The sequence below is a fragment of the Notamacropus eugenii genome, chromosome 2 (genome assembly GCF_028372415.1).
Source record: "Notamacropus eugenii isolate mMacEug1 chromosome 2, mMacEug1.pri_v2, whole genome shotgun sequence".
In the NCBI taxonomy this organism is placed as follows: Eukaryota; Metazoa; Chordata; class Mammalia; order Diprotodontia; family Macropodidae; genus Notamacropus; species Notamacropus eugenii.
Genome location: NC_092873.1, coordinates 391,865,778 through 391,892,506, shown reverse-complemented (window position 1 = coordinate 391,892,506; position 26,729 = coordinate 391,865,778). Strand labels below are relative to the sequence as shown.

Here is a 26,729-nt window from a genome sequence, read left to right as displayed (position 1 = left end):
CTTCTATCTTTCTATCTTTCTCTCTATCAGTCTGTCTCTCTCCTCTTTGTGTGTATATGTGTGTGTATCTGTGTGTCTATCTCTCTGCCTCTGTCTCTCTCCTTTCTCTGTGTCTGTGTGTATCTCTGTCCATCTGTCTCTGTCTCTGTGTGTATCTGTCAATCTGTCTCTCTCTTTTGTGTGTGTCTCTGTCTTTCTGTGTGTCTCTGCCTCTGCCTCTGTCTCTGTGTCTCCGTCTCAGTCTCCATCTCAGTCTCCGTCTCTGTCTTGGTGTCTCTCTCTCTCTCTCTCTCTCTCTCTCTCTCTCTCTCTCTCTCTCTCTCTCTCTCTCTCTCTCTCTCCCTCTCTCTTAGCTAAGACTGTTTCTGAGTTTGGGCCAGTGAGTGTGTGGAACGTCCTCACAATGTGAAGTTTGCTGTGAGCTCACCTGCTGTTCCATGTTCGTCTTCTTTTAGATGAGGAGTAAAATGAGAAATCTCTGCCCCTAAAGTGAATAGTCTGTGCTTACCTACAGTGAGTCTTTGCATGACAGTATCATTGATCATTTTTTCTTTCTTTCCTCCCTCTTCAACAGCTGTGATATTTTTCTGATAACAATAGCTGGCATGAAGCTGTTACGTACCTCCTTCTGTAATCCTGTTCATCACTTTGTTACCATGAGCTTCACTGTCATCTTTTTCCAGTTTGACTGCAAAAATCTCTCAGAGAGTTTCCTCTTGGATTTCTTCATGGTGTCTATTTTGTTTAACAAGGCAAGTTGATGAACCTTTTTGACCTTTATTTTCAAACCAAAATCCAATATTATATTTAGTTTAAACTGTTTTTGCTTTACAGATATATGCAGACTGAAATTAATTAATGCAATTAATTTTTATGATATTATTTCTTTGATTCTAGCAAATTTCAAATAGAATTCAAATATGTTTCAAATTAGCTGCTACATTCACAATTTTAAATGTTCATTTATATGTTTGCTACTTTCAAACAATCAATCCATAAGTATTTATTAAGCACCTACTATATGCCAGACATTGTGCTAATCACTTTTGGAAATTTCCAGAAATTTCTCTCTATTGGCATTCACATCACAGAACTTGATTTATAAGGCTGATTAGGTAAAGAATTTTATAGGTCATATAGGCTGTAGGTCATACCACCTGAGCATGAGATCAGCCCTTTGGCCCTAAAACTTACTAGTCTTCAAAACACTTCCCAGTAATGTAACTTCTTTAACTCATTTCAGCCCAAGTTTTCATTCATCATAAGGTCATGTACAAAACAAAAAATAATCAAAAAATGTGAAAATCAAAATATCCAATGTCTCCCAATGCAACATAAGATCCCATTTGCTTTTTGGCTGTTACATCACATATCACACAAATAGCTGACTAAAAGACCCAGATCATTTTCAGTCATACTGCTTTCTAACTAACCTCCACCATTTTGTACTTATAAAATGAATTTTTTTAATCAAAGTGCTAGATTTTATATTTATTCTTATTTTATATTTCTATTTATCCTTACTTAATTTCATCTTATTAGATTTGGCCCAACATTTAAGCCTGTCAGGCTCTTTTTAAATCCTGACCCTGTTGTACGATAGGGGTATCTTCCTTTCTAGGTTTCTGACATCTGCAGATCTGATAAACATGCCATCTATACTCTTCAACAAGTCATTGATAAAAACATTCAAAAGCACAGGACCAAGCAGATCCCTGAGGAACTTCTAAGTTGACATTAATGTCTTTACTTCATGCAGCCATTTAAACAGTTTCAAATCCATCTAACTATCCTATCAGCCATGTTACCCACAACTCTCCATCATATCCAGATGAATAGTATGAGAAACTTTTTCAAAAGAAGGCTAACTGTGTCCACATTGTTCACTTGATCTACTGTGTTAATCTAGTAATCCTGTCAAAAGAGGAAGAGTTGTTATTCTGGTCTAACATTCTTTATGAAGAAATAGATACAGTTTTGAAGTTCAGTCTAAAATCTTGGTCAATTTGTCTCTTGGTGATGACTGCTTCCTTTTATATGGTCACAAATTATCCCTTTAATAATGCTGTCTAGAATTTTGCCAGGTATCAAAGACAACAAAGAAACTAACTGGCCTATATTTACACAATTCATCTTTTCCCCTCTGCCTAGAGGCAGCTAAGTGGCACCATGGATAGAGCACCAGATCTGGAGTCACGAAGTTCTGAGTTTAAGTCCAGCCTTAGATACTTTCTAGCTATGTGACCCTGGACAAGTCTTTTAATCACTGCCTCAGTTTCTTCAGCTGTAACATGGGAATAACAATAGCAGTCACCTCCAAGAGTTGCTGTTAGGATCAAATGAGGTAGTATTTATAAAGTGCCTATCACAGTGCCTGGCACATAGTAGGTATTTGATATTTGTTTCCTTGCTTCCCTCCTCTTTTCTTTCCTTCCTTCCTGCCTTCATTTTCTCCTTCCCTCCTTATACTTACAAATAAATATCAGCACAACATTGGCCTTTTTCTAGTTCTGTATTAATTGTAGTCCATGATTTTTAAAAGATTACTAATGAGAGCTCAACAATAACATTCATCGGTTCTGTCAGTACTGAAGGATGTGGTTCCCCAGGTCTGTAACTTGAATTTGTATGAAGAAACTAGATGCTCCCTTAGCATCTCCCAACGTCTCTTGGGTTTCTACTCCCTATTAGATGTTTTTGTCTCATCCTTTACAATCCAAAGGTCCTTGTTCTTAATAGTGAAAACAGAAAGCAAATTAGTTAAGTAGCTCTACATCTTCTCCATCTTCTCCATCTCTCTAACCTCTTTTATCATTGACCCATTCACCCTTAGCAACAGTCTGTCCTTTTTATTTTTTAATCATGATGATTAAAATAACTGATCCTTTTGTAACTCTTTAAAGTTTGAAAAGGATGTTAACATACACTATGTCATTTTAACCTCCAGAATTACTGATATACACAAACACGTTTCCATTTACAAGCATATTGTTATCCTCATTTTAAAGATGATAAAATGTGCTCAAAATATTTAAATGACTTTGACATAGTTGTATAGCTAGCATCAAAGAAAAGATCTTAAATTCAGCTCTTCCTGACTCCATGTATGTTACTGTATTCACTACACAACACTACCTCTTTTCTCTAGTTTGGATTTAAAAAACAAAATAAAACAAAAACAACCTTTTGTTGCTATTAGCTTTCCTCTCCAGCCTCAGTTCACTCCAAACTTTAGTTCTTCTGAGGCTATTCTTATAGGTCCATGGCATTCTTTTATACCCATCCCATATAACCTGACCTTGCTTCTATTTTCTGCACCTGCCATTTTTTAATCTAAGCTGATTGATGAGTTCCATGTGTCCACATCTTCCTTTTTCTTTTTCTTTTCCAAGTCTTCCTTTTTCTTCTCTTTGGAATTGACTTTAATTCCATTTCTCTTGGTAACTTCAGAATTTCCTACTTCAGTGCTTCTAGTCTTAGTCCAATATAGTCTACCTAATCTTCCTATGAACGCTTGGAAATCTGTTGTCCCCAAATATAGAGAACATGTCAGGCTTTGTCCAGTTTTCCACTTCTCTATTACAAGTTCTAAAATGGAGTGACCACTCCACTACACACTCCAAGATATATTTTTTTCCTACTATAACTAGTTTCTTCTTACTAGTGATAATATAATCCAAAATTGATGTTCTCCATATTGATTTTTCTACTTTTTGAAGAACCCAGAAGTTCATGAAATTATTAGCTAAATTTTTAGCTGCTCTGATTTGGTGAGAGAGAGAGAAAAGAGAGGACAGAGAGAGCAAGAAAGAGGGAGGAAGAAAGGGAAGGAGGGAAGGAAAGAGAGAGAGAGAACTTTGACAGATACACAGCTAATTGAAGTCTCCCATCACTTTTATTGCATCTCTTCATTCCAGCCTTGTGATCTATTTTCCAAACTGTTCATATGTTTCCTCTTTCTGCCCAGGTGGTCTGTAGCACACTTTGATGATAGCATTTCTGATACTGCCACTGTTGTTCTTTGTCCATCTTCTCCATACTTCCCCAACTCCCCTTCCTGGATTTCTACACATGACTATATCTTCTTACTATGCAATGACACTTCACCCCTTCCCTTTTTTAGTTACTCTCTCTCTTTAAAAAAAAATAAGGCAAACTCATCTTAGCCGATATTCCTTTATGGGTCTCATCCTCACTGAGTGAGCAATATCTGTGAAATTGTTTACATATTTGGGTTAGGCTCTATAGGTCACATAGCTTATTACTCATACTTTGTATATTTTATATTGGTATGTAAGACTATGATTTTTATTGCTACCTTATTTCTTGGACTTCATCTTCTGTATAATACCAGGTGCTATCTCAATTGTCATTCTTCTTCCTATAATTTAGTTACTTGATATGGTATCTAACATGAGGTATGTGTAAGATATGTATGTATGTATGTGTTTATGTATTCATGTATATATGTATACAAGTATGTCTTTCTATCTCTCTCTACATATGTATGTGTGTGTGTGAAACACATGCAAATACGTATATATTCTCCCTTTCTCCTTTCAATTTAAAGTTATTTTGATTAGATTTGTAAGATTCTAAGTAAATAGGTTTTTATCAGTCCATGTTAGGTATACTCCATCCCTGTCAAAGAATCTATCATTTGTTATATTTTAAGCCATGGTCGAGAAATCCAAATCTCCTTGGTAGAAAGTATCTTCTTAACTGGTATTTATTACCAGATATGTCTTTTCTGAAGGAGTAATAGTGAAATCATCACTCATATTCCTAAGGTTGTCAGCTTAAGATTTCATTATATTTAGCAAAGTTTTTTTTTTCCTTCTGGCAATATCATTTTGGCTTATGAGTCACCATCCAGTTCACCAAGGCACCTAAGACATATTGGCTGGAAAGGAGATTTCTGTGTTTTTGTCATCTGGTCAACAAAACATCACCTTACCACTTCAACAATTAGGTGGCATAGGAGTCAATAGAGCACTGGATTGAATTCATCTTCATGAGTTCAAATCTGGCCTCAGATACTCACTAGTGGTATGACCCTGTGTAAATATCACTTAACCCTGTTTATCTCAGTTTTCTCATCTGTAAAGTGAGCTGGAGAAGGAAAAGACAAATCACTCCATTATCTTTGCCAAGAAAACACCAAATGGGGTCACTAAGAGTCAGACAAAACTGAAGAGGACTGAATGTTAACAATATCCCATCAACAGGGGCATTAATCTCTAATTAACCACAATCTTTTATTTCTTCTTTTGATTTTTGCTGGATGCTCCCTTACCTGAGTAGCCACATCATCATTATCTGGAGGAAAAATAGCTGTCTTCTCTTTAGGTTATCCAGCTCCCTCCTTTTTAAGAAGAAAATCAAATCTCCCATTCCAAGTTCTCATTGATCCATCTCTCCTGCCTCCTTGGTATGATATTCTTCCACTTTCTAACCTCCCAACACAAATCAAGAGCTGTGTGTTCAATTATTTTTTATTTCTTGGAATTTACATGGAAGCTTTATGGTAGGTTTTTGTTTATTTATTGGATTTTAAGGAACACTTCATTTTCCCTGATAACTTATAGAATTGAGGAGTATTTCTTAAGCTTCTTTACCTTAATTTCTAGGAATGAAAGACCAGCCTGCACTTTGAGAATAGATTACAGTTACTTGACTAGGGCAGAAAACCAGACTTTGAATTCAATTCTAGGCTGCAGCAAAATTTAGTCCCCTCATAATACTTGTTGGAAATAAGATCTTCAGTCTTTTCTATTAAATTATAAATTCCATAGGGACTTGCTGTTTCTCATCTTTATATCCCAACATATAACACATTGCTTTACACCTAGTAAATTCATAATAAATATTGAATTATTGAATTCTATATGAATTTCCTTCACCTCAGATAGCAACGTAACATTTTGTTGTGTCCTTTAAAGCACTTTTAAGTATTCATTGTAACTTATTCATAGGTCCCATATCAGAAAAGCAGGCTAATCTGGGATTACTTAAGAACATCGTAGGTGCTTGACCAATAGGGAAAGGGAATATAATTTATTACGCCTCTCTCCACAAGGGTGCATATCTGCTAAAGAACACTACTTGGCTTTTTGAGTACTAAACTGGGGCACTTGGGGAAAAGCTTGAATGTGATGTAATTATAATGAACAATCTTAAGCCTAGAGAAAGGATGAGGAAATATATTTCTTTCATTCGAAAGGTGAGGGACTGTGAGTTTTGAACATGACATATGCTGTCTGAAGTGATTTTGCTTAACTGTTTTTTTCTGTCAAAAGGGAAGGCTCATGTAGAGGGTAGCTGGGAAGGGTCATTTCCAGAAATGAATATGATGTCAAAACAAAAAGCCTTAATAAAATTTTTAAAAGGAAGAGGGATGACCCCAGATGAAGCTGGCCAGAGAAGAGTCACATGTCTCATAATGATCATAGAAATTCAACCACTATAAAAGCCAGGCTTTCAGGTGCCTCTGCATAGACACAGGGCTAAGTTTGATTCATTAGCTATTTGACCCCTTCATTCTTCCTCTCTCACTCCCTCCCATGCAGCCTTGTAGTCTCAGGCAGGCTATGGTTAATTATTTAGCTATTTCTCTTATGGCTGTGGAATAGGTAAAGGATTCAAGGAAGAGTGCTATTTTCCTTATTTTTTTTATTTTTACATTCATTTTAAAATTTTCAGTTCCATATTTTCTCCCTTCCACTAGATCCTCCCCCATATTGAGAAGGCAAGCAATATATCTATTATGCATGTGAAATCATGCCAAACATATTAAGAGTTCTATTTGATCTTCATTTCTCCAAGGATGTTTAGCTCTTTTCAAAAAAAAGAAGAAACCGTGAGTCAGCAGACATTTATTAAGCATCTATTGTGTGCCAGGTACTCTGCTGAAGCCTAGCATATCTAGTTATGTCCAAGACTGATCCCTCTGTCTGGGCCCTTGACGTCATTCCTTCCGTCTTCTCTAAGGCCTTAATCCAGTAGTCATTCCCCCCCTCTCAGTCATCTTTGTGCTCTCCCTCTCTCCTGGCTTCCAATTGCCTAAAAATATGCTCAAGTCTCCTAGTCCTAAAAACGAAGTCTTTCCTCACAGAAATCCTTCCAATTAGGTAGTACAAGGATTATTGCCACCATTTTTAAAATGAAGAAACAAAGAGGCAGAAAGTTCATGTGACTTTCCCAAAGTCATACAGCTGATGAGTTTAAGAAGAGATTCAAATCCAGGTTTCCTCATAGTGCCTTTTAACACAGACTGAAGACTGACTCCAAACACCTATTAATTTATACTGTTTGATGTTACATTTACTCCTTTTGTGGCATAAAATCTCATATTCCTTTTTTCTACCTTGATCTAAGAATCACCAGTGGAAATAACTGGTTGCCTCAGATGGAATGATAGTATGCTTTATTAGTATATAGCAATGTTAGCTTCCATATGCATGCAAATCATTGCGGAGTGGGTAATTCACCTGTTTTCCTTATGCTCAGGATAATGAAAGCCAAGTTAGTTGGAAACCAATGCAATAAAATATGGAGAGGGACAGCAACTGAAAAAGCAAACAAAATCTAGGGGAGAGACAGAGAGGGTCAATCCTGGTATGTTTCAGTATTCTTTGAGATCTACTGCTTCCCTTGTTCTATCTGCCAAAAGTGAGTTTTCTTGGACAAGGAAAATATCTAGGTTCAAAGATGGGAGGGACATTAGAAAGATATTCTCATTTTATAAGGAAAATGAGGGAGGTCTCACAAAGACAGAGTCCTGATTCACTAACCAAAACAAAACAAAGAAAAAAATTGAGGAGACAATGTTAGAAGGAACACATGGTGGAATAAAAAGGAAATACAGCTAACCCCCTAAAGAGAATGTAACTTTGATTCAGTTTAAAAATAAATAAACAAATACCCAAAAAGCACTATGCGGAGTACAAAAAAGAGCAAAAAAGGAAAAAAAAATGACAACATAGTCCCTACCCTCAGAAAAGTTACAGTCTACTAGAAGGGTTAAGACAAATTAGTATAATACAATTTAAAGCATAATCTCATAGGTATTTATTGCAAAGTGCTTCAACAAAGAGTATGTCTGCAAAGTAAAGTGCTCACTGCAGCTACATCCCATTCATCCATCATGCCTCTTACTTTGTTTTCCTACCCCACTCCATTTCCCATAGTGTTGTCATTTTTTTTCTTTAACTCACATTATCTTCAAAAATCTCTAAAAACTTCTGGTATTATTTATGAAAGTAACTACTAGGAATAATTAAGATAAGAAAGAAATCATTTGGTTTTCTGGCTTGACTGGGAAGCAGCCAAGCCAAGTTCTCAACATGTCTTCAATTCTCATTCTCTAGTTGACTGACTAGGGTTGTCCCCCAGCCCTTCTTCCCTTCCTTTTCCTCATGTGATCAGTGGAGACAATTATTGTTACACTACGATCTCTGCTCACAGAGTTGTTGCAAGATTAATGAAGAAACATTTTTGAAGACATAAGTTCCCTGGAAGAAAGGGACTATACAAATAGAATGCATTATTATTAAAGTGGCGCTCCTTTAATCTCCTTCATTCTTTGACAAGATTGAGGAGGGACAAAGGGAGAGAAGAGATTAGAGATGCTCTGCACAGTAACATCAGTGCCTTAAGGGGAAAGGATGAACGAGATGGCTTCCAGAGATCCCTTTGAGTTGTTTTATTCCAGTCATCTCTGACTGAAAATTCCCTGTGAGGCAGGAAAGATGAATGCATACGGGACTCTTCAGACTTAGAGAACTAGTGAACCATTTGAGATAATGAGTTCTGGGGCCAGATCACATTGGCACAGATTTAGTGTAAATCACCCCATTGATGAAAGGGACTCACTGATAGCTCATTAGTGAGCTGGAGTTCTTCTTAGCTCCTTAACCTTGCCCACAGGAAAAGGGTGGCCTTGCAACATGGGAGAGGCAACCATGTCTGCTACCTCTCAATGCATGCATGGTCTGGAGGAAATTAACAATTTCTACTCCCTACTCCCTACTTCTCTCTCTCCCTGTAAAGCTCATAAGATGAATTCATATCTTTTAGGTTTGTTCTGTTTTGTCTTTCCCTGAAGAAGGAAAATCAGAAAGGGAGAGAAAATAAAGACAAATTAGACAATTCCATGCCCTCTCACTCACTATTCCAAAATTCTCTAACAAACTAACTTTCTGACTGTAGTAGTTCTTCATTAATAGTGGAATCAAATAGCAGCAGTTTAACCTGATGACGTGTGAAATGTTAGATTTAGCTTATAGGGCAGCTAAGGAGGGCTGTGGATAGAGGATTGGGCCTAGAATCAGGAAGTTCATGATGATATTGTTCATTCATTTTCAGTCGTGTTCAACTCCTCATGACCCCATTTAGGGTTTTCTGGGCAAAGATATTGGAGTGGTTTGCCATTTCTTTCTTTAACTCACTTTACAGATGAGGAAACTGAGACCCAGAATGATGGGATGATTGATGTCGATGGCCATACAGAAATTTGGATTTGAACTTGGGTATCCGGTATAAATTATTTATTTATATTGTTTTTTATTTCATTCTCAAAGAGGATAATCATCATCAGGGAGATGATGACATGACTTGCAGTTGACTTTGATTTGAGTGAGGGAGAACTGTGCAAGGTCACCAACCTCACTTTCTCCTCCAGGGCCTCCTGGGTCCAGTGGTCAGATATTCATCAGGAAGGACTCTAGATGGCCCAGGATGCAATAGGAGATCCTGGCCCTTTTAGACTAAGGTTTTTACAGGTTCTCACTTTGAGTGAGATAATATTCATTCAGTGAATAGGCTTCTTTAAGTAATTACTGAAGGGATGGCCCCTTTAATAAAAAATAAAAAAAAAAACCAGGAGGGGAAGACCCAGGGTTCCTGGCCAAACGAGAAACAGTTACTACTTAGTATTTACATTTATTCTGTGCTAGGAGGGCAGGGACCTATTGTCCAATCTATGAACTCCAGAGTAAATTGGGCTTAGGACTTTGTCTTTGAGAATGAAATCTAGCTAGTAAACCCAAAGGAAAAAGGCAGCCTTTGGCCATTGAAGTGTACCTTCCCCTGGGCAGAGCACCCCTAGGTAAAGAGGGAGAAGAGAGGTAAGAGGAAAGGAGATGAGAGGAGAGGACAGGACAGGACAGGACAGGACAGGACAGGACAGGACAGGACAGGACAGGAAAAGAGAGGTTAGATTTGGCTAGATTTCTTCCATTTATATTGCATGTGAAAAGAGTCTGGATTTGGAGTGGTAATATCTTAGGTTTGAATCTGAAAGGAGCTTTGGGATCCACATAGTCCCACAATCTAATTTTACATATAAGACCTCTGACATCCAGATAAGTTCTGTGACTAGTTCAGGGTCAAACAGATAAAAGATTGGCAGAACCAGAATTCAGATACCTGGGTTCCCTCTAGCCATGTTCAGCACTATTAGAGAAATAAACACATTAAATCTTTAGAATATAAACTCGTGAGCTCCTGTATAAACTATTTATTTAGGGCTGCCATCTCTGGAATGAAAATACATGAGTTATTATTTCTGTTACAAAAGCTGAGTACTGAGGGACCCATTGTTCCAATGTCAGGATGAACTAGACCTGAATCTAGTTGCCTAACCTGGCAGTCACTTCCCTGTTCTCCCAGTTTCCAGATGGTAATACTGCCCCTGTCTACTGCCATTGATTAATGTATCTAATTGCATTATAGGTACTGAATGCTAATAATGGGGATATTGCTATATCATCCCTTGGGCTAGATAACTCTAATGATTATCCCCTTTTCACTTTTATTTTATTTTTAGTGTACTTTTCCTCAGCAGTTGAAAAATGTAGCTGTCAGCTTTATTGATCTTTTTCAGAATCTTGAAATCATCAGTAAGGTCATCTCAAAGTTTTCTCTCCACCAGAGAAGTCTAAGCCCCATTATAACTTCAATACTTAAGACTTGGTATGATCTTTATTACCTTATGGTGTCCTATCTTCAAAGTAATGACATCTTCTCAGAAGTTGAGTTTAAAATTACTTTCAACTTTATATAGGAAGCCTGTCTGGTGAGCACACTGGGAGCCTGATTGTCATCTGGGAACACAAGTGAGAGAGAAAAGAACAGAAACCCAGGGAGTTAAGGAGGAGGGAGGACAGGCCATCAAGAGAGGGCAGAAGAAAAGGAGGGAGAATGTAGTTCAATAATTACTTCAAGGATTTAGTTTCCACAAAGAAAGAAAAATTGATTCACCCTCTCACGTGTTAAAATGTACTAGTACTGCACTCATTTAATAGGTGTTTACTGATGGTTTGCTAGGTCTATTCTGTGCTTAACACAGAAGATATTTAAATATTGAAAGAGATAAATACAGAAGTTATTTAGAGCTACACTTTGTACCCTTCAGAGGTTTATGTAATATATACTTAGGAAGGGAAGATCTGCACACCTGAAATGGTCTAGTAATAAATGTGAGGCATTGGTGGGTGCGTTCTGCAGTAGTAGATTCGCGATTTGCAACATCTTCGACTCATTCATCCTTGGCTTTTGGTGATCTCTGTTTGTGCAGATGGAGCTGTGGGGCGTGGGAAGCGGACCTTCAGAGCCCCAGGAGGGAAGGAGCGCAGACTCCTTACATAATCAAAATACCTTTTTCTTCAACATTCTACTAATTAGAAATGCATTTAGGTTGGCAAATTCATTCTAAAATTCTGCCAATGCCCTCTTAAGCCTCACTCCCAATTTAGTGTGAATTACTCTAATCAGATCAATATCTCTCAGAGACCTATAACCAAAAAGTAAGAAGAAGTTTTGATTGGGCTGGCTGGTAAGAAGAAAGATTTTGAATTATAAGCGTAGCTTGAGACAAGTGGTAGACTTTGGGCAGCCAGAGGGCAGCGAAAAGGTACTCTGCATTTAGGGGTGGATTGTAAGTTATAGGAGGTCAAAGATGGGAAAGTTAGAAAGACAGTAAAGAAGTTGCCATATTTACCTATGGTCCTTAGCAGTTGGTGTGATACTGAAAACCTTTGGATTGCTATAACCTGACTTTTAAAATGACGGGAAGAGATTGAAAAACTGCCAGCTCTCACTTTAAAAGCTCAGTCTTTTCTCCTCTTCTCAAAGCTAATATGATACATAATTCAATTCATCCCAGTATGTCCCCTTCACTCTTAGTGTAGGGGAGAGAAAGAAGAGGTTTTAGTTGAATCTTACCTCCTTGGTCTTCCTCTTAGTGATTAATGTAGCAAAGTACAATATTCAAGGGCTTTTACTATTCTAGTAAAAGGTCCCTCTCTTATACAAGTTTTTGAAGATTTACCTTCCTGAGTGCCAAGGCTATGCTGTATTGGGGAAATGGTACAGATATTAAGTATTTATAGAATTTCAGAGAAAGGGAGCTCAAGATGGGCTCCAGCTACGTAAAGCTAGTCTGGGTTTTAGCTTTTCAAAGGGTTAGATCTTTATACTGAGATGTCTGTCCATAGTCTCCTGCAAAATATATGATTTAATTGGATGAGAGCCTTGATTTCTTGTGGGAAAAAGAAAAATTATATAACGAATAGTTAAGTAATCCCAGGAAGAAACGATGCTGCCTTGCATCTGTACAGCACCTGTCTGCAAGACACTGAATTCATAAACTTTCTGCTCAATTCTCTAACTAATAAATTGGTGGCAGGAATTTCTTCCTCAGATTTATCCTGATGGAACGCTCCTGCCTACAGAAACAGCTTGGGAGACAGAGGTTCTGCTTATCAGCTGGAATCTCAAGAGAAAACGTAAACACTGCCTAAGAAATAACAGTGTCTAGTAAATAAGGGGTTTCCTTGAAGTCAGGAAGACTTAGACTCAAATCTTGCTTCTGATACATATGCTATGTATGTGACCATGGACAAATAACTTTACCTCTTAGCACCTCACCAAATCTCTGAGACTACAAGTTATAGACAAATTACTAATCACCACTTCTAGCAGTAGTTTCTACATAGGTGTCCTATGAACCAATGGAACCACAGATTCAATACAAAAACAAAAACAAAATATCTACATGGACCACAATGCTCCACACACCGCAGAGCAAATGAACAGAAACCCTACCTCTTACTGAGCGGAATGAATGTTCGATTTGGATTTAAAGGATTTGAGTTTGAATTCTGGCTCAGTCACTGTCACCTGTATTATCTTGGGTAAAGTAAAGTCATTTAGTCTCTCAAGGGCCTCAATCTCCCTATTTCTAAAATAAGGAGGGAGGACTGCTAAGTCCCTTCTAACTCTAAATCTATGATGCTATGGACATAGGGTCCATCACTGGACAACTGAACCCATAGTTGGGTAAACTAATCTTCCTGAGTTCAAATTCAGCTTCAGACACTTACTAGTTGGGAGACCATGGGTAAGTCATTTGACCCTATTTGCTTCAGTTTTCTCATCTGTAAAATGAGGTGGAGAAGAAAATGGCAAACTACTCCAGTATCTTTGCCAAGAAAATCCTAGATGGGATCATGAGACACACCTGGAAAACCACTGAAGAACAACAAAAAATGACCAGAGTGAGGCACCTGGGTGGTGTAGTGGATAGAGTACTAGGTATGGAGTTAGCAAGTCCTGGGTTGAAATCTGACTTCAGATACTAGTTGTGTGACCTTGGGCAAGCCACTTAACCTCTGTTTGCTTCTGTTTCCTCAGGTGTAAAATGGGGATAATGACAGAACTTACCTCCCAATGTTAAGTTTTGCAGATCAAATGAAATAATATTTGTAAAGCACTTAGCACACTGCCTGGGACATAGCAGACAATATGTGAATGCTAGCTAATATTATTATTCTTGCTTTTATTAAAAATGTTTAGCACAGTCCCTGGAACACAGTATGCACTATATAAATGCTATATAATTACTATACTATTCTAAATACCATATGAATTTTATTATTATAACTAGAAGGAACCTAAAAGAAAACTGAGATCCAGAAGTCACAGAGGTAACTCCTGGCAAATATCAGGCTAGAAAACAGATCTCCTGATACCCAGCCCAGTAGTATTTCTATTATGTCATGAATCACATCCCTATGTAGCAGATGGGCAGCATAGTGGACCTGGGGTCCAGAAGAACTGAGTTCAGATCTCACCTTAAGCACTTCATAACTATGCAACCCTAGGCAAGTCACTTAACCTCTGCCTTTCTCAGTTTCCTCATCTGTCAAATTGGGATAATAATAGTATTTTACCTCCCAGAATTTTGAGGAGGATAAAAATAAAGTACTGTTTGTGAAATACTTTGTAAACCTTAATGCAGTATATAAATGTTAGCAGTTATTAAGAGGAAAAGGAGGAGGAGTTGGAGGAGGTGGCCATAGCATTTGTGAAGGCTTTTTGTGCAACAGTCAGTGCTAAATGAGAGACCTGTCTGGTGACAGAATTTGAAAAGATCACCCCAAAGAAGAACTGGAAATTGTTTTTCATTATTTCATGTGTTTCATGGTAAACACTGCTCCTATGAATGGAGAGAAGGAAGCTTTTGGTTCATATGTATTTAATTCACCAAGTATTTATGAAGTACTTACAGCGCTTAAGGCGCCATGGTGGGGGTTGAGGCACAAAGATGAAATTATATTGTCCCTGATGTCAGAAACTTCACAGTCTGCACAAACAAGTTTCCTAAAAGGTAGAGTAAAATGAGAATAGAGCAGAGGCTACAATCCCCTATAGAGATGATTCTATGGAATACGTGCCCAGAGTTTCTCTTGAAACTCCCAGGGACATCATTTTTTTTCATTTCTTAAAATTTCCAGAAGTTTCCAAAGGATTCTAGGTAGAATAACCATAGAGGCCCATTCAGCCTCCTTACCAGTACAAAACAGAGGTTCAGACAATATGGAATGAAAAATTTGAGGGAGATATGGATCACCTTCTACTAGTGGAATGGAGGGAAGGAGGAATAAGGAAACATTTGAAACTTGAAAATGTGGTATGTGAGATAGCCTTTGGAAGAAAAGAAGATTTCCACGGTGAGAAGTGAAGAGAGAGAACATTCCAAGCATGGGAGGCAGAGAAGACAAATGGCAGGAACATGCCAAGGGAGAAGGTCAGTGTTTCAGTTTGACTAGAATGGCAGCTAGGTGATGCAATAGATAGAGCGCTGGACCTGGAATCAGGAAGACTCTTCTTCCTGAGTTCAGATCCAACCTCAGACGCTTATTAGTTGTAAGTAATTTGGGTAAGTAATTTGCCCTGTTTGCCTCAGTTTCCTCATCTGTAAAATGAGCTGGAGAAGGAAATGACAAACCACTGTAGCATCTCTGACAGGAGAACCCCAATGGGGTCATGAAGAGTCAGACGTGACTAAAAATGACTGAACAGCAAAATATGTAAAGGGTCAAAGGGTCAAAGAATGATAGTATTTTGAAAAGGTATATTAGGGTAAGATTGTGGAAATTGTGGAAAACCTCAAATGTTAAGACTAAAGATGATGTAAATGTAGACCAAATAAAACTTTGAGGATCTTCACCCCAACTCTTACCTTAAGTAAGGTGCTCCATAGCCAAGTTACATTTTCCTGGCTGCAGAGAATGGTCCAGATCTCTGAAAATTACTACCTTGGACATGCCAGCTAACCTCTGGACCTCTTTCTTTATTTGTAAAGTGAGGAGACTGGCCTCTTCCATTGGCCTCCAAAATGCCTTCCATCTTCAGATCTGTGGATGTGGACTGGAGCCTTGGAGGGATAAGCTTAGGAGACTGATGTGATTACAGCGAGGAGGGAGTGGGTAGTGAGAAAGTCGAGGCTTCAAACATATACACATTATTTTGATAGAAGTTTGACAGCGCAGAAGAGAAAACAGAGAGATGTTGACAATGTGAGGTATTTATTATCAGGATGAAGGGAAGGTGTTTGGTTTTTGTGTTTAGAATCAGGGAGACCTATATTTAGAGTTAATTCTAAAAATGATTGCTAGCATTTATATATGTGCACAAACACACATAGACATATATATGTATGCATTTTTTAAAGTTTGCAAGGTGTTTAACAAGTATTAACTATCTTACTTGTTCCTCATAACAACCCTGAGAGGTAGGTACTATTATTATCTCCAGTTTACAAAAGAGGAAACTGAGGTAAGCACTGGATAAGTGACATCCAGAATCGGATACCAATGAGCATCTATCTGAGTCAGGATTCAAACTCAGGTCTTCCTGACTCCAGGTCCAGTACTCTCAGTCAGTCATTTTTCAGTCCAGTCTGACTCTTTGTGACTCTATTGGGGTTTCCTTAGCAAACAGACTGGAGTAGTTTACCATTTCCTTCTCCAGCTCATTTTACAGATGAAAAAACTAAGACAGACAAGGTTAAGTGACTTGCCCAGGGTTGCACAATTAGTAAGTGTCTGAGGCCAGATTTGAACTTAGTAACATGAGTCTTCATAACTCCAGACCAGAAACTCTATCCACTATCACTTAGTGGCTAGGAAAGGTATTAAGGGGCAGTCAACATGAAAGACTGAGAGGAAATGAGAGAAAATATGAGATAGATGCCAGTGGACCTAAGTCTCACTGTAGATAGGAGGCTGTGGAATGAAGGGCACAGATGGAGACCTACTTGGACTTGAGGGATGAATTAAAAAATAAAGGTTTGAAGTGTTCAGTTATGGAGATTAGGTAAGGATATGTAGATTTGGAGATTACTTGCAAAGAGATAATAATTAAACCCTGGAGAGATGATGAAATCACCAAGGGAGAAAGTACAGAAAAAACAGGCCAGAGCATTGAAGGGGCAGTCACACAAAGAACATGGTGGATGGGTGAGGAATGAACTTGAATAGGATTAATCAGACAAAAAGGAAAAGGAATTGGAGAGAACAATGTCACAGACTTGAGTGTGTCCAGGAGGAAGGGATGGCCCCCAGTGTGGAAAGCTAGAAAGAAGCTGAGTAGGATACAGACTGTCAAAAGGCAGCTTTACCATTTCATAGACTACAGTAAGGGAGCACTTTAAGGGAACGCTTTTGGTTCAGGAGTGTCATGTAGGATGGAGAAATGACTAGGTGATGAGGACATGGAGTTAGTTTAAATCAGGCGTTCTAAGCTAAAAGTCTGTGAACTTATTGAAACAAAATCTTAATAACCATTTCAACATAACTAGTTTCTTTGGTAATCTTACACGCTTTTATTTTATGCATTTAATAACATCAAATTGAGAAGAGGTCTTCCCCAGACTACTTCAGGGGTCTGCAAAACACACACACACACACACACACACACACACACACACACACACGGCTAAGAATCCCTGGTTTAAATAGATGACTCTAGGAACTTGGAAGTGAAAGGGTGATAATAGTGGAATGATAGGTTTTTTTAAGCACTGGAAAGACCTGGGATGAAGCCACTAGATAGAAGCAGTGATTGGAGATGAGAAAAATTGAGGGAAGGATTGACAGGGCAAGTTTCTAAAGAGGTGGGAGGGGATGGGATCAAAGGCACAAGTAGAGGTGTTGGCTTTGAAGAGAAAAGAATTACCTCTTCCTCAGAGACTGGAGCAAAGGAGAGTAATAAAGAACATATAAAAGAGGTAGAGTAAGGGAAATGAGAGATCTCATGACAGAGGGCCTTCCTTTTCTTAGGAAATAGGTAAAGTCAGCTGCTAAAAGAATGGAGGGGGCGTGGCATGAGGGACTTAAGGAGAGAGAAGAAAGTTTGGAATAGCCGTGTGTGGAGTATGATTTTGAGTCAGGAAAAAGGAAAGTTTTGTCATGAAGTAGTGAGAACCCAGTGAAGGTTAAATTGCATGAATCTGTAAGTGGACCCATTTGGTAGAGTACAGTTGTGTGACTTCTGGTTGCTTTCAATAGCACAGAAATAGGAGCAGAGAAAGAGGGAGTGGGAGAATGGGAGATTACAAGGTGGTCCAAGTTTGAGGACTGGCTAGACATGAAAAGTGATTGGACAAGAGGGTGATTCAAGGGGAGAGGATCAGCTGTGAAGTCTAGATGGCGAAGAGAAGAAAATGAGTCCACAGCACAGTATCATGATGAATTGGGGAGGAAAAAGGATGGATGGACTGAAGATTACACTGAGAACAAAAATTAGGGGTATTGAGGAAGAGGGAGGGCTGGGAGAATAGAAGGTTACAATCAGAGAAATGAATTTCATAGCTGGTAATGAAGATGATGATGGCATTTATATAATTTGTATAAATATATAATTTATATAAGACTTTATGGTTTGCAAAGTGCTTAACAAATATCTCATTTCATCCTCACAACAGTTCTAAGAAATAGGTGCTATTAACATCCCCATTTTAAAGAGAAGAATTTGATACTGGCAAAGATGAAGTGACTTCCCCAAATCAAACAGCTAGGGCCGGAGGTAAGGTTGTAATTCAAGTCTGCCTGACTTCACATCCATCACCACATCCATTGTGCCACCTCCCTGCCCAAGATCCTAGAGGTGACTTAGTAATGGTGATGATGAGGTCCACATAGTGACCGCTATTGCGGGTGGTTGAGCTAGAATGAATTGGTGAGTGAAGGAAGTGGCCAAGGTCAATGAATTGTGGGGTCAGAATGTTCTAGGGAGACATCAGTATGTATTTTGAAGTCCAAAATATGAGGGCAACTTGGAGAGGAAGACTGAGACAGATGCTGATTTTTTTAAAGAAAATGAAAAGAGTAATTTAATGGCTAACCATCAGGAACAAGGATCATCTGGATGGCAGTGCAGGTAGGTGAAGTAACTAACCCTCAAGAGAGGGGAGGTTGCCTCGAGAAGGCAGCAGATGGTAGGTGTCGAAGTAGCACTGGGGAACAAGACATCATAGGACTTCTTATCATGTAAGCGTTGCATTATTAGTAGTAAATTAATCAGTAAACATTTGCTAAGCACCTACAATGTGCTGATCTCTGCAAAGAGCTAGATACACAAAAAGAGACAAAAGACCGTGCCTGCCTTCAAGGAGCTTACCATCTAGTAGGGGGGAGAACATGCAGACAAATATGTACAAAGCAAGCTACATAAACGATAAATAAGAAATAATAATAAGTAACATTATTATTAAATAAACAACTGCTAGCATTTATTTAAGGGTTACTTTAAGGTTTGCTAAAAACACTTTACCTATATTAACTCATTGGATCTTCAAAATTTCCCCGTGATTTGGGTGCTATTATCTCCAATTTACAGATGATAAAACAGAGGGTGGGAGAGGCTTAGTGACTTTCCTAGGGACACACAAAGTTCCACCATTCTTTTGTGCCATTGACCCCTTTAGCAGTTTTCTGAAGCCCATTGTCTCCTAAGAATAATGGTTTTAAGTGTATAAAATAAAATACATAAATTTTGCAAAGAAAGTCAGTTATATTGGAATAAAGATGTAACTTTTCCCCACTCAAGTTAACAGACGACAACACACGCACCCAGTCAAGCAGAAATATTCAAATTGTACCGCTTACTACTATTTTTCTTAATTAATCAATAAACATTTATCAAGTATCTACTCATGTTCTAGGCGTTATGCTTAACACTGGGGATACAAAAAGACTGAAAGAGTCACTGTTGTTTGCTACCTAATGTCTTAGGTATTTACAAACGATTATCTTAAATAACATATGCTTGTTTTTGCCAAGAGTTAAAAGCCAAATTCATTAATATGTAAAGTTTGGAGCCTAATCCCCTTCCAAAAAAGGAACTATGAAATAGTCAGTTTTAGTTTCCCATGACTATTACGTAGGGCAAGTAATTAGCTCCTAAGACCTCTGTGACTTGCGAACTTTCTCCTTAAATTTATTGTTGTAACCTGGCAAACACTTCCCTCCCCTCCTCCATCCCTTCTCTTCCATCCCAATCTGTTTCCTGTTGTGGTAAATCTTTTTTTTAATAAGTGCATTAAAGGGTTATGTGCTGTAGCCAAGGAACAGGGCAAAGAGGAATGGAGAAAAAAAAGGTATATCCTGTCCTGCAGAGTGGTAGGTAGGGAGTCCAGTCCTAACAAGAAAGATGGCGGCAGGTATAGAAAGCAGCAGGAGATCACAGCAAGAAAAATTCTAGGGTTTGTGGGTGGAAGGAAAAGAAAAAAAGGTATCAGATGAGGGTCAAAGTGGGTTCATGTGATCACAGCATATATCAGTTTTGCAGCCCCCTCAAAGACTGTGAGGTCCTTGAAGTCAGAAGCCATATCTTTTTTTATTTCTTTTGTACCTCATCGCCCCCTCCCACAAAGTAACTAGCACAGAGCTGAGTTCCTAATAATTGCTTGATAAATATTGTTGATTTGATTTTAAAATCTCAAGAGAGGAAAAACTGGGTTTTGCTTAAAGGAAGATTCTAACTTGATTTAATAGTTGGGTCATTTTTTTTTTTAAATCTGTTTTACAGAGTTGATGATGCACAGTGGGAAAGCTGAGGGTGGAAGAGGAGGTTTTGCATTTAGATGCTTGGGTCACTTAGAGTTCTTATAGCTGTCTTTTTGTGGTGCATGTTTTGATTTCTTTGGCTTCCTGTAAATCGTTTTGCCACTTCATCGCTGTCCCGCTGTCCCTCACCCAGCTGGGGAGATAGCTTAAGACCAACAGAGGTGGTTCCTCAATTGTGAATGTATTGCTGTCTACTCTGTAGGGAGCTAAGCCTTTCCTTACAAGATAGAGGAGGGTAAAATGAAATCTTTTTCCAGGTGTACAGATAACCTGGTGGCAATGAGTAGAAGTCACCCAACTGAGCCCACCCTGTTCATCTGTGGGTTACGACACTTCTTACCCCTGCCCACTATTTTCCTCTCTTCCATAGCGCATGCTGGAAGAATGAACCTCCTTTAATGTAAACTATGCAAAGCTGTAGTATTTCTGAGAAGGGAAGAAGTAAGACAAACAAATATTCATGGTTCTCACCTCCTAGGGAATTTATTTAAATTCTCTTTTCAGGTGTTAAGTCTGCTATGCAGAAATCCTCCTACTCTACCCTCCCTTTGCTTAGCTTCTAATGCCTAATGCAGCATATCCTTTCATCCCAGTTGCTCAACAGTTTTATATTCATATTTGTAATTATCAAGTAGCAGTATGTTTAAATTCTCAGTAGAAGGGAGAAACTTTCAGGTTATATTTCTACAGACCCTTATGCTACTCTCTCCCAAATCTCAGTATGACCCAGGGGTGGGGAACCTGCTGCCACCCTGATTACCTTAATATGTCAGTGTGAACAGGGCGTCTAGGTAGTAGAGTGTGGATAGAGCTCAGGACTTAGGATCAGGAAGGCTGGAGCTCAAATCGAGCCTCAGACACATACTAGCTATATCACTCTGGGCAAGTAACTTAACATGCCCTAGCCTCTCTTTCCTCATTTTTAAAAAAGAGGATAATAATAACACAAAAAAAGGAAACAAATATTAAGTACCTACTATGTGTCAGTCACTGTGCTAAGCTCTTTAAAAATATTATCTCATTTGATCCTTGAAGAAGTGCTGACAGGTAGGTGTTAATTATTATCTCCATTTTACTGTTGAAAAGGTTAAGACTGGGACAGGTTAATTGACTTGTCCAAGTTAACACAGTAAGCGCCTGAGGTTGAATTTGAACTCAGATTTTTCTGACTCCAAACCTAGTGTTTTCTCTACTGCCCACCTAGCTGCCTCACAGAGTTGTTGTGAGGATCAAATAACTTAACATACAGAAATGTTCTGCAAACCTTAAAGCACTCTAAAAATCTTACTTATTATTAGATGGTTAATATAAGGTTAATAATATCTCTTTTATATGGTGCTTTCAAGCTTGTAAAATGATTTCCTTCAACAACAATGAGAATTAGGTAGTGCAAATATTTTCATCCTTCTTCTGCACGAGAGGAGAACGAGGTTCTGAAAAGTTAGGTGACATGCCTAGGGTCTACCACAGAGCTGAAAATTCTGATTTCAAGTCTCCATTTCCTTCTGGTACATCTTAGCATCTTCACTTGGGAGTTTTCACAGATTGTTTCTGGAGCAGGCAGGTATGCCCTTAAGATATTTTCAAAAGCTTCCAGTGATCTATGATTACATTAAAAAATGGAGGCTCAGAGAAGGTGACTTGCCCCAGAATTCCTAAAACTAACCTATTCTGACTCACTTTAGTACACCCTGAGAGTCCTCCATCTACATAGCAATTAATATTGGGGCTGAAGCAAATCTTCCAGAAAATCTCCCATGAAAGATGCATTAACTTGATAATGGACCAGGTTAGGATGTTCCTTGTTGTAATTATATTGGAAAGGAATAAGTAGTTAAAACTATGGCCACTGGCATTTTGGATGCTTTATTGAATGCACTCAATAGGATCTGATAAAGTTTGCCTACAGATTGCAAAAGCAACCACAAAGACCAGATGACTTCTTTTACCAAAGCTTTAGCCTCAGTGTAGGACCCTGGATTTTCCCCATATTTTTTTTAAATTTGCTCTTTGCTTTTTTGGAGGGAGAAGGGCTGGTACAATAAACTCAGGTACTTCCGCAATGGGTGAAAAAAAAATGTCCTTAGTGGGAATGGAATGCATTTCACTAATAATAATGAAGATAATAAATGACATTTATATCACATTTAAAAATTTGTGAAGCACTCTAAACACATTATCTCATTTGAGCTAACAAAGGTTTATTGAGATGGTACTAAGGACAAGACACTGGCTACCTGCGAGCAACACAAGGATGAAAATGACAGTCCCCGTTCTCAAAGAATTTCTAATGTAACCCTGGGGAGTTATGGATGTTCAGAGAAAAGGAAATAAAAACATTTCATTTATTCAGAGGTCACTTTTCTATCTACTGTCTAGCTAGGTGGAACACATCTAGGAACTAGGAAGTAAAGAAAAACGGAAGAAAAAGGGATTTTTTTGTGCAGCCAGACTCAAGGCCACACTCAAGGACCTAGAGGGCCACATGTGATCTCAAGGTCACAGCTTCCCCACCCCTGACTAGGTAATATAAAGGAGAATATATATTTGTCATAAAAACTTTTCCCCTCCCAAACTCTTCTAAAATGTATGTGCTAATAGAGTTTCATAGTTTCATACTCAATCTTTGTCTGTTCTACTGCAGTATATGAAAGTGTTTGTTTTAGTTCAGAGGTTTTTAACCTGGAGTCTGAACTTATTTTTTAAAAATATTTTGATAAATGTATTTCAGTATAATTTATCTCCTTTGTAATTCTATGTATTTTATTTTATAAATTTAAAAATATTTTTCTGAGAAGAGGTCCATAGGCTTCATCAGACCTTCAAAAGGGTCCATAACAAAAAAAAAGTTAAGAATCCCTTTTAGTTTGTGTTTTTAATATCATAAAAATATTTTAAAGGCAAAATGTATATGCCTCCAGATTCTAGGATTCTAATATGTGTTACAAAGATTTCCATGAACAGAGATTAAAATAAACGTTTTGACACAGAAATAACAATTATCTGGAAAATTCACTTACTGGAGCATCTCATGGCTTATGGTTGCCAGATAAATGTAATTGTAAACCAAGGGGAGTGCAAAGGTTATGCAGAAGGGTGGAGCAGGAGGGAATTATAAGGCAAAATCAAAGAGAGGAAGAAAGCTGTCTCATGGCTGCATTTGTTAACATTATTTGATTTTCCTTCTTGCTAAAATGGTATATGGGTCAAAGCAGTGGGATACTTTAGTGATAGAAGCCATATGGAGAGATTGATAGGCCTTGTAATGTTATATGGAAAGAGAATCTCTCTCTTTCTCTCCCTTCACCAAAACAGCAATTTAACCAACAGAAATCATGATAAAGGGCCTTTGGGAAGAAAATGAGTCTGGAAAATGAGTCTACACTCAATAAACAGGAAATGGAGAGAGATGGGGGTTAGGAGGAGTAATAAAATGGAGATAGAACAATTTTGTTAGAACTAAAGGAAATAAAGGTAGAAGGCAGTTTGGGCGTGTGTGTGTGTGTGTGTGTGTGTGTGTGTGTGTGTGTGTGTGTGTGTATGACAGACAGAGAACTTTTATTCACCACTTCACTGTGGTAAGTAATTGGACAGGTAGCTGAAAATACGTTCTTTAATTATTTTCGTCTCTTCTATTTCCCTTAAGATTTTTCCCTCCATTACTCAGTTTCAAAGAATTTGCAGGTGAAGTCTGACCTTCTATCCTCCCCTAATTCATCTCCTGACATCTTTTCTGGGCAAGGACAACATTAATTTCCAGATGCTCAAGAGTTGGTGTACTTCGTGCCTCATCATCTCTTGGTATATTAGACAATTTCAATATCTAGTGGTGACTTTATGTGCATGGATGGATACACTAATTAGTGATTAGAAAGTATGAACTCACCTAATATTTTCTGGTTGTCATGTTTTCTAAGAGGTCTGAACCTGTCTTCCTGCATAAGATCTGCTAATCAAAGAAACAGGGATTGCTAAATTTCCCTTCATTAACACCATGCTAATTTGCCTAAGCAGTCCTACCCCTGCTGGGTGCTCTTATCACTGCATTATACAATCCTTTGTATTTTCCCTCTTAGTTTTAATTTTTTTTTTTCAAACAGCACTTTATAAATAACTTTTAAAAACTGGAATTTCTTTTCTCCCACTCTTTTTCTTCTCAGTTTCCCTCAATCATCCCCCTTTCCCTCAAGTTGTTCCCATATCCTTGAATGTTTGAAGTCATGGGATCATACATTTAAAGCTGGAAGAGACCTTAGAGGCCATTTAGCACCAATCCCTCCCCTCCCATTTTATAGATGAGGAAACTGAGGCTCAAGGATTAAGTTACTTGCTCAGTTATTTAAAGGAGGATTTAAAATCAGATCCTTTAACTTCAGATCCGGTATTCTTTTGGCCATCCTAACTGCCTTGTTCATACCCTGCAGCAACCAGCTTACCTGACTCCCAATCCAGTTCCCCACTGAGCTTCATACAACCCCTAGCACCAGGGAAATTTCCCAAAAGCAGGAAGAGAACCAGGATTTGGTAATGAGATTTTTCCATCTTCCTCCTGGAAAATGGAGCCCCATTGCACCTTGTATCTTCATTGAGGCCTAGACATCCTCTTGTTGAGACCCAGACTACTGTCTTTGTTGGGATAAACCTCAAACATGTTCTTAGCCAAACTCTGGGTCTTTTGAGTCTACCTGCTACTAGCTGTCAGAATTCTGATGGGAATTCCACTTCTCATTTCCTGTATTATTCTAAGCCTGACATGCTCTCAGGCCTCCAGAATGACATCATTAGTTGCTTTTGCTTATTGAAATCCTGGCAATGAATCGGTTGTGCCACTGTTTACTTGACTCTTTCATTCTCCTCTTCTTTGAGCCCACTTAAGAGTATTTCATATTGAATGGAATATTTAATGAGACTATGCTTGTTTCCACAAAGGCTGATGTTCCAAAACAGTCCTACTTCAGCAGAGTGCTTCATAAGCTACTCTTTCATTTGCTTGTTAAATGTCCCTGTATTCCAAACAACTCGGACTTTGCCATAAAAAGTCAGAAAGTCTATTGGAACACTTCATCTGTCCCTTGATCCTAAACCTCAGTTGACCCTGTAGGCTCTCACTCCATTCGTCCCCACTACTAAAAATCTTTAGTTCTCAAATATCTCATGTCCCCCCACCTCTTAATTCTCAACCTCCTCAGCTCATCACTCTCTCTTCGCAGTACTGAGTTGCCTTTCTGGGACTTTGCACTGTAAGCTGAATCTTTGGGAAGTAGACAGAAGGACCCTTCCTGTTGCTTAGCCTAGGAACAGGGAATAAAAATGAGATCTAGCAGGATCCTACTCTGGGAGACCAAAAGCAAGAAGTCTTAGGTAGGAAGAGAAAGCCAACATGGGACCTAAACCGCACAGCCTAGAAATGCTGCATTACAAGAGGTTCTCTCTGCCCCAACTGCTCCCTAAAAGTCTTCCCTTTCCCTTCTCAAATTGTCCTAGGGCACTTTGGATCTTTCATTGCCCTCATTGCTGCTTACATCATAGAGTAATTTTTATACACATTGTATACTTCCATTAAATTGTAAGCTTCTTGAAGGCAGGATTTTGGTACAACCATTGCCTAACACAGTGCTTAATACATTTGCTATAATTGTGAGAATATTTTGAGGTCTTTCAGAAAAATGGCACCACATGAATTTAATTTCTTTATGTCTTTTTTAGAGCACAAGTTAAAATGCGTTAGTAAGCAAATGCAGTATTTAACTGGGACATTTCAGCGCTCATGGGACTGCTTCCTTTAAGCTGTTTTACATATTTATACAAAGCATGTTGACTATGTGTATAAGCCATAAGTCTTATCTATGTATCTATGTCTAACTTGAAAAGATGTTCTCAAAATAGGTTACTTTGAAATATGGGGAACTGGAGGCATTCTTAGAGACTATTGAAAATGAGGACTCTAATATAGTTTTCTTTATTCTCATTCTACTGCTTTCTACAGGGGAAAGAGTATCTTGTGCTTTTTGTTAGGGTGGGGAGAAACGTAGATGTACAAATCTGGTGACATCTTCGGTCTAAATGTTAATAAGGACTTCTGAGCTTGTATTAGTCCAAATAGACACAGTCAAACATACTGTACCTTTACCTCAACATGGTGATGTCATTTTGGTCCTTTTCGAGAATGAAGGACAGCAACCGGGGCGGAGAGGAAAGGTTCAGACCTGTTATCTCATCCATATGGGGACCTCCTGATATGAAAATTCCCTTCATCATTGCAGATTGGAGATTTATGGTCATTGACCTTTTCTGGGGCTCTGTGAGATTAGGTGA

General features: G+C 38.4%; 1 protein-coding gene across 1 annotated transcript in view; it reads left to right on the top strand.

The window, feature by feature from the left end:
• The window catches only part of PCNX2 (pecanex 2), a 395,633-nt gene that overhangs the window by 232,553 nt on the left and 136,351 nt on the right, over positions 1-26,729 (top strand). The window contains exon 21 of the mRNA XM_072647501.1: positions 575-752. Within this exon, the coding sequence (XP_072503602.1) occupies positions 575-752 (178 nt within the window). The remainder of the gene's footprint in view (positions 1-574; positions 753-26,729) is intronic.